At 25.1% G+C, this 14,934-nt stretch overlaps 1 protein-coding gene across 1 annotated transcript in view; it reads right to left on the bottom strand.

The window, feature by feature from the left end:
* LOC100206735 (calpain-9) overlaps positions 1–13,225 on the bottom strand; it is a 27,016-nt gene extending 13,791 nt beyond the window's left edge. Inside the window, exons 1-7 of the mRNA XM_065804592.1 lie at positions 13,085–13,225; positions 12,835–12,942; positions 9,713–9,972; positions 7,488–7,810; positions 7,117–7,366; positions 1,444–1,520; positions 1,284–1,361 (exon numbers count right to left, since the gene is read on the bottom strand). Of these exons, the coding sequence (XP_065660664.1) occupies positions 1,284–1,361; positions 1,444–1,520; positions 7,117–7,366; positions 7,488–7,810; positions 9,713–9,972; positions 12,835–12,838 (992 nt within the window). The 5' untranslated portion in view covers positions 12,839–12,942; positions 13,085–13,225. The remainder of the gene's footprint in view (positions 1–1,283; positions 1,362–1,443; positions 1,521–7,116; positions 7,367–7,487; positions 7,811–9,712; positions 9,973–12,834; positions 12,943–13,084) is intronic.
* Positions 13,226–14,934: the final 1,709 nt, after the last annotated feature.

Below are 14,934 nucleotides of genomic sequence, written 5' to 3'. Positions count from 1 at the left end.
AAATGCTTCTCAACTATGATTTACAAGTTTTAAAATGTTTAACTTTTATTAAAGTTTGTAAACCTTTATCATAGTCATAATAACAGCCTATTCTTCACATTTTTATTTACTTATTGGTAGTTCAGACAACCAATAAGTAAATAAAAATGTGAAGAATAATCAACTTAGCAGATGAATAGCCTATCGATTGTCTCATATAAGATATAGAATCAGATATTTTTTCGAAAACAATAAGTTTCTCAATGATGTCAATGCTCTTCTTAATGAAAATTAAAATGCTTTAATCAACTTTAATTGCAAGCAGTGGAAGAAAAAATGTTGGAGAAAGTACTCAAATGTTACATAACAATGCAACACTAATTGTTAAGCAAATGCGTTCTGCAGATGAGTTGAAAAATGTTTTCTTCAGATGGGTTAAAAAATGTGTTTTGCAGATGAGTTCACAACTTTTGTTAAAAAAAGCAAAAAAGCTCTGATATGTTCAGATGATATTTAAAAGCCAAACATAAATAGCACCAGGCATTTGCAAAAAAATAAATAAATGTTAATAGATAAATATTATTGTGTCTTAGTTTCCAAAAAAGACTGGGTTCTAAAAAAACACTAACATGAACACTTTTTTAATAGCTAAAATATGTATTTATGGCTATGCTTTGACAAACTGTTTTAAAAATAAAGGCAAAAATTATCTTAAAAATAAAAATATAGTATACAAGGGGCCAACTTTAATACACAGTGGTAGTATATATATGCAACAACTACATGTTTACTACTGAAGAATAGATCTAAGGTATTAATAGGTTTTGTAGACTCTTCGGAATTAACAACTAAATTCAGACAAATTTTAAGAAGTATATATATACACAATTATATAATTATTATATATTATATAACTATTATTGTATATAAACACAATTGCATATGTATATACAATTGTATAATTATACAGTTGCATATACAAATATCACATATGGATGACTTAGCGCCAAATCAGCCTATACAACGAATATGTTGAAACTAGATAATTTGACGCAAAGTTTAAAAGTCTTTAACAAAAGCCACTAAACCGAAAAAATTAAATGTAATTGCAGTTCAGTGCACATAAAAAGTTTAATTATAGTATTTTGGTGTTTGCAAAGAAACACTACATAAATCATTTTTTAATATAAACTAATTTTTTTTAACTTTGTTGTATAGGCTGGTTTTGTGCTTAACCATCCATATATACGTATATGCAATTGCAATTTATTATTTTTAAACAAATACAAACATTTAAATCTTACCAAAATTCACCATCATCGTCATAAGTTATGCCAAGACTTTCCTTATCAGCTTGTGATACATGATGCCATTCATTTGATCTAAAAAAATATAGAGAATACTCTTTTATTAACTTTTTTAAATTACATAAAAAATGATTTCTAAAAATAAATAAAAGCATACTTGTCAGACCATGCACCAGTCCACTCTCTATCATTTCCCCATGGATTACGAACACGGATTAGTTTATGTTCATGAAGCTTAAATAAAAATTTTAAACAATGTTAGCTTTTATTTGTAAAGTTGGACAGTATACATTAATTTTGTTGTAAAATAAAGTTGGACAGTATACATTAACTTTGTTGTAAAATAAAGTTGGACAGTATACATTAACTTTGTTGTAAAATAAAGTTGGACAGAATACATTAATTTTGTTGTAAAATAAAGTTGGACAGTATACATTAATTTTGTTGTAAAATAAAGTTGGACAGTATACATTAATTTTGTTGTAAAATAAAGTTGGACAGTATACATTAATTTTGTTGTAAAATAGTTGTATAGTATACATTATATATTCAATATAGTATATATATTGTATATATATTGTATATATATATATATATATATATATTATATATATATATATATATATATATATATATATATATATATATATATATATAATAAATATATACTTACATCGAAATATATTTAAAACAAAATGTTTATACGCAGCCGTTTTAATCAAATTTAACAATTATTAATATATCGTATAACAAGAATATGATTTTAAAAGATATATATATATATATATACATATATATATATATATATATATATATATATATATATATTCGATATTTAAGAATAGATTTTTTATTAAATTACTCATGTTAGAATATAAACATCCTATTTTTAACTAATTACATTGAAATATTCTGGCAAATTAACAAACTTTTTTTTTAATAGTTAAAAATTTCACTTTGCATAAAATTACATGATGTAAAACTACACCAAATGTTCAAAACATAAAAGTATTTTTTTAAATAGTATACTTACATAGTACTTATGATAAGTAAAATTTAAGTCTTGTAAAACTAAAACTACAAAAAAAAAAGAAAATTGTGTTGAAAAAGTACAGTAAGCTTAAAAAAAGTACACTATGCTTACAAAAAGTACCAAAGTTTTAAAAGTATCCAAAAAACTTATTTTAAATGTAGGTACAAAATCGTGCTGTCTAAAAACATGACTCTAAATTACACACTATTTCCTTCATATTTCATTTACACTTGTTTCTTCTATTAACTTGTTTTTTCATGTTTAATTTTTTTGGCAGATTCAGAGTCTTGGCCTCAAAATTTTATAATAATTTTCATGAAAAGCTTTCATAAAGTTTTCAAATATACCCCTTGAGGTCTCTTCCTTGCTTAAACATCCTTCAAAATGCAATACATTGACAGAAATTGCATTAATTAACAATTTGTGTGTTTAAAGTTTTGACTTTTTAATCTAACTTTTTCACAAAACTAAAATATAATCAAAATAAAAAAATAAAAAAAATTATTTAAAATATTTACTTAAAAAAAAAACATCTTTTTTTGTAAAATATAAAGAACTATTGAATTTTTTTTTTTTTTTTTTTTGTAGATCCTTATAAATTAAAATCAGTTAAAATATTCAATACTTTTTATAAAACCAGTTAAAATATTCATTAGTTTTTATAGCGAAAAAAAGATAAATTAAAAAAAAATCTTTTTCCAGATTTAGAATTTATATCTAAAATTAAATATATTTACAAATACCTACATATATTTTACTATACAAAATTAAAAAAAAAACTTTATAACAAAAATTATAATTTAATAATAAAATGTAAGATAAAGAAATTGAATAATTAGCACTTTTTGTCAACATTTTAAATAAAACTTAAAAAACAAAAAGTTTAATTTTAAAAAGAGTAATAAATTTTACAAAAGGATGGAAACTTAGTATGCTGAGTGCCTAGATATTCTTAGTGAAGAATATTAAAAAATCATGTAAACAGTTTTGTTGCACACAGATCATCAAGCCTTGTTTTTAAATAAAAAATGCTTAATGCATTAGCTTAACGCGATATTTGAACATCATAAAAATTCTCTCTATTTTTTTATTTTTTAAAAAACATTTTTTTAAATTACTGCAATAATATAATACCACAAAACGAGTTAAACGTTATTTAAGGGCTTTTTTATTATTCCTATAGAGGAAAGTTAATTTCCTTTTATTTATTTTTTTAATATTAAATAATTATATTTAATATTGCATTTTTAAAGATGTTTGATATTAACAAATTTCTTTCTTTTCTCGACATTAGCATAAATGAATATGTTTAATTTTTGAGCTTTTAAAATGATTATTTCTTAAATTTCTAATTGCGGCTTTGCAACTGCAAATGATTTTTTATTTAAAAAAAAAATTAGTAAGTAACAAATATAAAAAATTACGTTAATTCATTTCCTTTATTTATTTCAAGTTTATTAGTTTATTATTTTATCATTAAAATTACATCGCTGAATATATTGTTTACTAAAAAATAATCGTTGTAATTTAACTTGCGTTAGAAAAAAGAAAGAAAAAAAAGTTAAACTTTACGTTTTGTGAAAACTTTTAATGCAGCCATTTATTTAAAATTGAAAAAAAATAAAAAATGTTTAGGAAGAAAAATCGAAAAAACAATTTCCATAAAAATAAGCTGATTTTTTTAAAGAACAAATAAAATTTAAAAATTTAACAATATTTAGTAATACTTTTTAATAATATTTTTTAATAGATTTGACAGTTGAGCTTAACCCAAGCATTAACTTTAATTTTAATAAACTTAAATGTATATTTTAAATCAAAATTATATATATATATATATATATATATATATATATATATATATATATATATATAAAATATATATATATATATATATATATATATATATATATATATATATATATATATATATATATTACTTAAACATCTTCGCTTCCAACAAGGCTGCAAGCAGTCACTAATTAAAGTTGGAAGTTGCTGAAAGGAAAATAATGAAGATTTTAGAGCAAGATAACGATTGACAAACGACTTAAAGGATTGCAAATTATATGAATCAGGAAAGCAAGATGAAGGAAGCGAATTCCAAAGAGCTGATGTTCGAGGAAAAAAACTAGTTGAATAAGCACTTTTGGAGCACTTAGGAACAGTTACAGAAAAAGGATGACACTTGATTGAATGACGAGTAACACGAGAATGAATTTTAGGAGATGGCACAAGAGACGCTAGCTCTTTAGAGCAGTGCCCATTATAGTATTTGTATAAAAGAGAAAGAGAAGCAACATTACGACGATGTGATAATGGTTGGAGGTTGGCTGCTAGAGCAGGTCCAACTATGTTTACAATGCGTTTTTGCACCTTGTATAAAAGAGAGAGGGCATCATTAGAACTACCGCCCAAGATATGGCAACAGTATTCCATACAAGGCCGGATTTGAGATTTATAGAGATAGAGAATAGAATCCAAAGTAAGAAAGTGACGAGCTTGATAAAGAGATGCAACCTTAGCAGATGCTAATTTTGCAACTGATTTAATATATGTTTTCCAAGAAAGATTGGAAGTAAGAGTTAACCTAGAAGATGAAGAGTGGATGATTCATCGAGTACATCACTGTTCATAAATATAGGAAGATCTAAATTATTGCAGTGACGATTGGCTGAAAAAAATTGAGTTTTATCTGAATTAAAGTTCACCAGGCACTGTGAGCCCCATGCTGTAGCAGAAGTGAGATCCTTTTCAAGCTCAAATGCCAAGCAATCAGAGGGTGTTAATTTCTTATCACGACAAGAATAAATGGTAGTATCATCAGCAAACAATGCCACCTTAGATGTGAGAATATCTGAAAGATCGTTAATGTAAATTAAAAAGAGTATAGGGCCAAGGATAGAACCTTGAGGAACCCCTGAAGTTACAGAATAAAAAGAAGAGTGCTGTCCATCGAGGACAACTTTTATACTACGATTGGAAAGGAAGGATTCAATAATCTTAAAGATGTTGTCGGATACACCATAAAAAGAAAGCTTATGAAGAAGACCAGCATGCCAACCTTTATCAAAAGCTTTTGAAATGTCAAGAGCGATGGCCTTAACCTCTCCACCTTTATCTAATGCACGATAAAACCTATCAGTTATTACTGTTAGCAAATCAGCTGTAGAACGAGAAGATTGAGATCCATATTGATGGTCAGAAAATAAGTTATTAGATTCAAGATGAGAAATTAAATGTTTGTTAATTAAAGATTCAAAAACCTTGCTTATGATAGAAAGAAGACTAATAGAACGGTAGTTAGACGAATCAAATCGCTCTCCAGAATTTTTGAAGATAGGGATAACAGATGCCGCTTTCCAGCAGGCTGGAAAACAAGACTCTGATAAGCACTTGTTGAATAGTTTTAAGAGTATAGACGACAGCTCTGGAGAACACTTCTGCAAGACAATAACAGGTATGTTGTCCGGGCCACAAGCTGTAGAAGTATCTAGACAGGAAATCACTTTAGATACAGAAGCTGGAGTGATATGAATGTCAAGCAATGGATCAACCTGTTTGTTGGCAATATCAGGTAGAACGCAACTAGTGGAATCAAGAGATGATATTGATGAAAAGTTTTTAGCAAATAATTCAGCTTTGTCTTTAGTGAGGTGAAAAAGTCTGAACCATACAAGAGAAGTGGAATTAAAGATTTGCCCTTATTATTGATATTATTAAAGGTTCTCCAGAAGTCACGAGAGCCTAATTTTTGAGATGAGACACAAGATTTCATGACCTGAGAATAGCGGGTTTTGGCGTTAGACAAAACCTTTTTACAATTGTTTCTGGCAGTAATAAACAGACGTCTGTTTTCTGGAGAATTGTTTTGCTGATTAATATGGAAGTAACGGTTTCGATTGGCAATCGCAGCAGCACAGTGTGAGGAAAACCATGGAGGAGAGTGAGGCTTGACCTGGAATTGTCGAGAGGGAACAAAAAATTCCATGCCAGCCTGAATCCACGAATTTATAAAATCAAAATTTAAATTATATATTTTTTTTATCAGAATAAAATTATATATTTTTATTAAATTAGCTTTAAATTAAATCATATATTTTTTATCAGAATTTAAATTATAATTTTAACCTTCGATCTTTGCTTCAAGCTTAAAAAATCAATCATTAAAATAAAATAAAAATAAACTTTTAACTTTGCTTGAATTTTTTTTAAAAACTCTAATAAAAATAAAAACAATTTTATTATTTAAATAGCGCTTTTATCAAACAGAATTGTCATTTAAACTTTTTAACAATATTCTAACATAAACGTCATTCAAAAGCTAACTTGAATTTTTTTAAATTAATTGCTTCTTTAATCTTACCGCTTATAATTTAAAAATTAAAAAATGATAAAAAGTCGCTTAACCGAAATTGCTTACTGCTTAAAAATCGCTAAAGGTGTACATAAATTGCTCTACACTTAATGCTTTAAAACAAGGCCTGATATATATACATATATATATATATATATATATATATATATATATATATATATATATATATATATATATATATATATATATATATATATATATATATATATATATATATATATATATATATATATATATATATATATATATATATATATATATATCTGTATGTACATATTAAACAATTTTTTTATTATATACTTAGTAAAAAACTTAGTATATAAAATTTATTGCCTATTGAAATCATGAACCCTCACCCTATACCTAATTCAAAAATTTTATTTTTTTAGTATTGTAAAAAATAACTACTAACAAAATACCTTTTTTATATCAGTGATGGTATAAGCATGTCCTTTAATAAGCCCATTATCAAGTTTTGATTCAACTTCATTTGGTGCAGCTTCAATGGAACAACACATAAGTGATTGGCGTTCTTGAGCTTTTTGAAGCAACTTAAAAAACCTTTTAGGTGCTTTCTGTGTATTAAAGCTTTCAGTCACACCACCTGTGAAGTCTTCCATGGCTTCACTTGTCTGGCCACCCTTTAATGCCTCATAACTTCCACATAACCTAATATTAAAATAAATTTGTTACAATAAAAGATATTTTTACAAACTAAAAAATTAAAAATTATATAACACTCTTATTCAATTTATTTAACAAAAATAACCATTTTTATTATTATTTTTACTTGGCATAAGCTTTTTCCAAAAGTGCAGACCAAAATTCGTTATTTTGGGCAGAATGTAAAAAAACTAGTTTATTGTTGTAGGTCGGCAAACGATCATCAATAACTATTTCATTCCAATCACCATACTGCCAGAAACGAAATCTAATAAGACCACAGTAGTTTGTTTTAAAATCTTGGTCAGGGGGAACTACTTGATAAAGGAGACCTTCATATTGGCATAATGCAGCAACTGCAGCAAGCAGCCAACAATCGCCAAGCATACCTTGTGTGATATCAAATCGACTAGCTCCTCCAACAAACATTTTTGGATCATTTACAATCTCCTGTTAAGTTAAAAAATTATTTAATATTTTATAAATTATTTATTTACAATATATATATATATATATATATATATATATATATATAAATATATATAAATATATATATATATATATAAATATATATATACAACCCATATATATGTATATACAACCCTCAGAATTAGGAAAAATTAGATCGACATTAAATTGCCGACCTCAATTTGTTAGAGGTCGGCATTAGGTTGGCAAAAAAATTTGACACAAAGGGGTTACCATAAAACCTACAAACGAGGTCGGCAATTTTTTGCCGACCTCAAACATTTTAAGGTCAGTAGTAAGGTCGTATATATATAAGTATATATATAAACGATCTTATATATATATGTATATATATAAGCTTTGGCAGTAGTAAATGAATGCACAAGCAGATAATCAGCAACTCTGCAGGCTTTTTAAAAATATTTAGATAAAAAACCTAGTGGAGAAAATAAAATGATTATGAGAACTATTTTAATAAAACTTTTGTTAGTTACACTATAATGTTTTATATCATATCATATATACATCAGAAAAACAATTGTCAACTACAGTTGTTTTTTGATATTTACATAATAAAACATTGTAACTACTCTAGAAAAATTGTTAAAAAGAGTGCTAAAAATAAAATAGAGTTAACAAAACTTTGTATTTGACAAAGTTTTGTTAAGTCTATTTTAGTATATATTTAGATCGCTTTTTTAATTAAAACGAATGATTATTTTATAAATATTATTTTGTTTTGCGTTTTTCTTCCTATTTTTATTTTTATCATTTTTAAATATAAAAGTTTATCTAAATCATTAAAAATTTAAACTATCAAAAAAAATTGTTTTATTTTCTTTCAATTTATTTATTTTAATTTTCATGATATATTTTTCTATATATCCGAAGATATTGTTGGCTTAGCATAGGAACAGCCACAAATAGTCATGAAGACTAATCAAAGTAGCATCTGTTATTGACCAAAATTTACAGAAGACTATTATAACTAGAATTTTATGAATATTAAAAACTTTTTATGATCTAAATACAACTTTTGAAAATATTTTATAGGCTGGAACTGAATATATAATAGTTTAATTCAAAACATTTTTTTCTTTTAGATCCCAAATTCATTTTGACTGTATAGACTCTTTTTAGCATTTTGTGCGTTTAAAAGGTGGTTTGTTAGCATAAGATTTTTTTCCTTTCACTGTCAATTAGCCAATATACTGTTTAACAAGCATTTTTCATTCATAGATTATTACTATTTTGGTCTGATTTGTTCTATGTTATTGTCCATAAATTACACAATGCCTAATTTCACTAATAAACAAAACAAAAAGATCTAAAGTTTTCCCTTGCATAGCCTTAAATTAAATAAATATGGTAGATTAGGTTTAAAGAAAAACATAAAAAAGATTAAGATTCCCTACTTTTAAACAAATTTAGCAAAAAAATTTAGCATTATGTAATTTATAAACGATCCCTATGGTTGATTGGAAAAGAAATTTATTTTGGAATTTAAAGGGGATGGTTTGTACTTTATACTACAAGTCGATTTGTACTATAAAGTTCATAACTTCATAAATTATAATAGCTTATATAACTTGTTTTTGGATAACTTGTCATTAGGATTTTTGAAAAACCTTCTCAATTGATTAAAAAGGATTTTCAATCGATTGAAAATCCTTTTTTGCAATTTTGAAATTTTTAAATCCATTTTTTTTTTAAGTTTAAAACCCTTTATTTTTAATTTTTAAATCCTTTTTAATGTAGATTAGTAATGTAGATTATAATGTAGATAATGGAGTATATAAACTATATTAATTAAACCAACAACAAATAGAACATTACTTATTATAAAGTGAATGCATAAACAAATAACAATTTTAAAAAAGTTACATTAGGTCTTTTCCACACAAAAGGTCGTGGTGGCTTCTTTGAAAAAAATAAGCTATCATCTGTGGCAGGAAAGTCAGGGTCTTCAAAAAGGACTTTATTTTTTAGTAATTGTTTCTGTAAATCACTATATGATACGCCATTAAATGGGATGGCACGTGAGGGAGTTTTAGCTTGTCCAACTTCTTGATGAGCACCACCTAAGTGATAACCTGCTGGTGCACTGGCAGAGTAAATCTTTTTGGTTGTTACAGTTACGGTTGCTAAGAATAAAAAAATCATTATATTATTATAAGTTTTTAGTAAATTATATTTTAAGTACAAAAACATCTTTAAACTATAAGTGACATTTTTATTATAATTTTTTAAAATTTTAAAATTTTTTTTAATGTTTTATTTAAAAAAAATGCAATTCTCTAAAACAAAATAAAGAATAAAGAAATGTTTCTTTACTCAAGAAATAAGCATTTTATTAAATGTCAATTTGATAATAAAGTTCTTTGAGTAAATTTTTAATTTAATAAACTTTACTTAAAAATTATTTTTGTAATTCAATTATCGATTTTAATACAAAAACTTTTGGCATTTGACTAACTTTTTTTAATTTACATTTCTAACAAAATATACCAAAGATTTTTGACCTTTGCCTTTTATTTTGTTGTTTACTGGTAAATTTTCATGGTTTAATTGTGTTTGCGTGTGTGTGTGTGTGTGCATGCGTGCGTGTTCATGAGAAAACTTGTAACTAGTATTTGAATGCAGATTTTTCAGAAAATGAAACCAAGAAAAGAACTGATCACACACAATTAAATGACAAAAATGATCTGAAAATAAAACATTCACTTTTGAAAATAAACTCCTTTTTATTTTCTCAAAATAATAACTTATATTAAAATAAATGTAAAAAACAGGAACAAAAACTCTATGATTTGTGTGATACTATTATAAAACTATTCTATATAAAATACCAAGTTTCAAAAAATTTTGTTTTTAAAAATTATTTTTTGAGGTAGCTCCAAACCCTAAAATATTAGATAGGCTTTTAAGATTAAGGATGTTATTTTGTTAATTTATTGATTAGAGAGATTTTTGTTTAGTATTAAAATATTTAACTTAAACATTTGTTGAAAAATGTTTACAACTTGTAAACTTAAAATCTTAGATATAAATTCATCATTATTAATAATCATAAATTCACATCTTTTTTAATATGTGAAAAATTTCTTTTATACAGAATGAAATTTTATTTTAATAAGAAATTGTTAATTCAAATTTTAACTTACCTATTATTAGTAATTAACGTAGATGTATAGACATATTTTCCTTCCATTCAAAATAAAAATATAACTCCATATGTTATTAGTTTGGTTATTAGATTTATGATATTAATTATAATAGTACTAATTATTATGGTTCCTATACCAATCAAAAATTTGCTTACAGCATCCTTTAAAAAACCTATGTTAGTCTTGCAAGATCTTTTAAAATTTTCTTGTAGATCTTACCTTATCCTACAAGAATTCCTTAAAATCCTACAAGATCCTTCAAAAAGATTCTTGTAGGTTTGCAGGGACTTGAGCAACTCATCATATAGGATTCTTGTAGGATCTGTAAGATCATTAGTCAAGGGTTGAGAATCATTTTTAAATTATTTCATATAACTTGTATAATCTATTGCCTATTCAAACTCTGTCTTTAATTCCAACTCTGGTTCTGACTTTGACTACATTAAACCAAAATTAAAACCTTTTCTGAGTTATGTTTTAAAAACTAAATTTTAATAAATAAATGTTTTAATAAAACTACTTTCATAACATACTTAATATATTTTATTAGTTATAAACTAAAGCTTAAAAAATGATCTAATAATAAAATTATTAAATAAGATTTTTATTTAGCCTTTTTGTTTTATTTATCTACAAGAAGATGCCAAACACTCTTTGGTCAACTCTTTGAACAAATGTTGAGTAAAAACTGCTAATTAGTATGATCTATCACTTTAATAAAGTCTTATTTAAAAAAGTATTAGTAGATTTGTAAGCTACAACAAGGTGATAAATCAAGACTGCATTATTGGAAAAATTACAATGTAGTACTATATTCACTAATAAAAAAAAGCAGTTTTAATATAACATAAAAGCCATATGTGACATAATATATGGACACTTAAATTGTGTTAAGGAACTTTTTATAATTTTTAATAAACTTTTTGCTTATTATTCAAACTCAAAAAATACTTGTTACATAACTCCTTAAAACCTAAAATACAGTCATCTTTTGATAAAAATTTTTGCTACAAATGGGTACACATTTTATATAATTATTTTTCATACTTTCATGAAATTTATAAACCAAGAGTCAATTTATAAACAAGCTTAAATTTTAACTGTTCATTTGGCATCTTTCTAATTCAAAAGTGTTTGATGCCATTACATAAAGACATTTGTATTTCTAGTTAAAAGAAGGTCTATTGATTTAGTCTGTTTAGTCAAAAAAAAATTCTCTAAATTTTAGAAAAAACAAAATTGTGTTAACTGTGTTTAATAAAAAAAGCATTTAAAATTTAAAAACATTTTAAAATTTAAATCATTTTTTCATTGTACTATATATTACATAAAGAACTCATTAAAAAGGCATAAAAATTTGCTTATAATTATTTTAAAAGTTATATAACAAATTTTGTAAGTTGGTTGCTTATGTGGCTTGTTATACAACCTCTGATATTTATGCAACTTTTGTATTAAAAAAAACTTAACTAGCGTACACAAAAAAATCTTTTATTTATTTCATAAATATTTAAGATATATGCTTGATACTTGGGCTTGAGAGTAGATTTGCATATCCACAAAAACACTTTATAGAACTTAAAAATAGTTAAATGTTATTTTATTAAAAGAAAAAAAATTGAAAGTACAAGAAAACATTAAGTTTTCTAATAACTTTTTTTTTCAGCTTTCATGCTTCGTCTTTTTTTTAGTAAACTAGTTTAGATTAAATAACTTTAATCGATTCGGAGAGAAAAGTCCCTGTTACAAAAATATTTAGCTTATTCGCTCTATTTGATATTTATATTTATTAATTTATATAATACATTCACATGCATTCATAATAAAATATATTCATACCCATTCCAATTTCAATGAATAAACTGACTTAAATGTTGACGAACTTGATAAGTTTTATATTAGGGAGTGATTTAACCGACACACCTCTTTAGGAAAGACCTTCTTTTTCTAAGGGAGATAAAGGTAAGAGTATAGATTGTAAAAAATTACATTATTTTCTTTTCTTCACTTGTTCTTAAAAGATTATTTTTAATAGTAAAAGATTATTTTTAATAATTATAAAATTATCTTTAAGAAAGTTATATAAAACCTATAACGGAGATATCTTTAATGAGAACAATTACATTCAGGTTTGTTAAAACGGCGTTTGAATCAAAATAGCTCTTTCTTAAATAAAATTAAGCTATAACACAATGAGTAAAAGTTAATGGCAAATAAAATTAGAAACAATAAGCATTAGTGTATAAATAAAATTTGTTTGTCATTTTTTTGCCATTGTTTATATATAACAAAGTAATTAAACTACAATATGTTTTTAAAACGTTTATTTAAAATGTTTCGATTCATGAATGAAAACCGAGACTATCTTTAATTATGATCCGGGTCAACGCTTTTTAGTTTTCTGACAACAGTTCATGTATTTCCATGTAAAGACCATTTTACCAAGCAAGCCGTTAAACTCTTGAGAAATCATATAAAAAAAATTAAAAGTTAAAAAAAAATACTAGTTTTTGGATTAAATATTTTGTTTTGTTTTGATTTGCTTTGTTTGTTTTCTATAAACTTCTATAAACAATTGATTTGTAAGGTATTCTTTAGAATCTTTATGATTATTTGCTTGCAGGAATAGATATAAGGTGGCACATATGACGTGGCTGCATTTGGTTCTGTGATTAATGGAGCCCACAGGCTATTGTAGAATGTTACAAATAGAGATAGAGAGCCAAAAAATCAAGATAAATAATAACGTATGCAAATAGTATTAATTTTAAATTGTGTTTCTATTCAATTTTTTTTCTATAGATGCGTAAACTAAAAAAACTAAAAAAAGCTGTAGCAACTGATTTAGAATATGACGAAAGGAAAATTAACTAAAAGAAAAGCAAAAATTGAAAAGCTCAAGAGTGCTTCAAAGAAACGAATCACCAGAATTTTTCATGCCAAGTCGATGAAAGACATTTTTCAATAGTGCATTTGAAAAGAAAGCTTTCAAATTGAGCTTTTGGATATTATTCTTTAAAACAAAGGATAGAACATATTGTTTCTAGTGTCGTCTATAGGTTTTCCCAATTGGCGCATTAGCTCCTTTAAGGCTTAAATTATTTAAAAAAAACAACAACCAATACAAAAAAATTTAAAAAAGAAACTTGGTAGCTATGTTATAATGAAGAGATTTTCAAAAAATGAATTTCTGATTAACAAACAATCGATAAAGCACTGAATCGACAGAAGCAGTGGCGGATCCAGGGGAGAGGGGGTATGGAGGTTTAATATTTCCTCTCCCCCCCCCCCCCACCTCACTAGAATCTTAAAGTCTTAAAACATCTTAGAAATGAAGGACCTTTATTTTAGGAAACCCGAATGTGATACAAAATATAAAAAATATTTCAACACCCCTCCCTCCCCTCGAAATTAAACAAAAAACGAAAAAAATTAATTGCTGCATCCGTCACTGTGCATAAGTTAGTTAAATATGATGGTAATGTGAAAGGTAATGTAAAAATTAAAATTAGGTAATTTTATTTTCACTTCGTACATTACCTAATTTTAAATAATGTAAAAAATGAAAATTTTATTTTCATTTTTTACATTATTTTGTATTTTGCATCTAACTTTTTTTTTTTTTTTTTTTTTTTTTTTTAAATTTTCCGTTTTTTTTACAATTAAATTCCGTAATATAATACAAGATACTCTTATTCATTCAAAAATCCAGTTATAAATATAAAAAAAAATCAAAGACAAAATAATAAGAGATAGTTATACAAAAATATATAAAAACGCGGGAAACTTGCAGAAGACCATTAAGTCTTATCATCAAGAACCGTTGTACTAGTTATGTTTTTACAATATTAAATTCCTATAATATTGTTAAAAGCAAAACTTAATTAACTAAGGTAAATAGTGTTAACACCAAAAACATTCAATGTAAAAAGACAAGAA

This window comes from Hydra vulgaris, chromosome 09 (genome assembly GCF_038396675.1).
Source record: "Hydra vulgaris chromosome 09, alternate assembly HydraT2T_AEP".
NCBI classification, from domain to species: domain Eukaryota; kingdom Metazoa; phylum Cnidaria; class Hydrozoa; order Anthoathecata; family Hydridae; genus Hydra; species Hydra vulgaris.
This window is presented reverse-complemented; position numbering and strand designations above follow the sequence as displayed.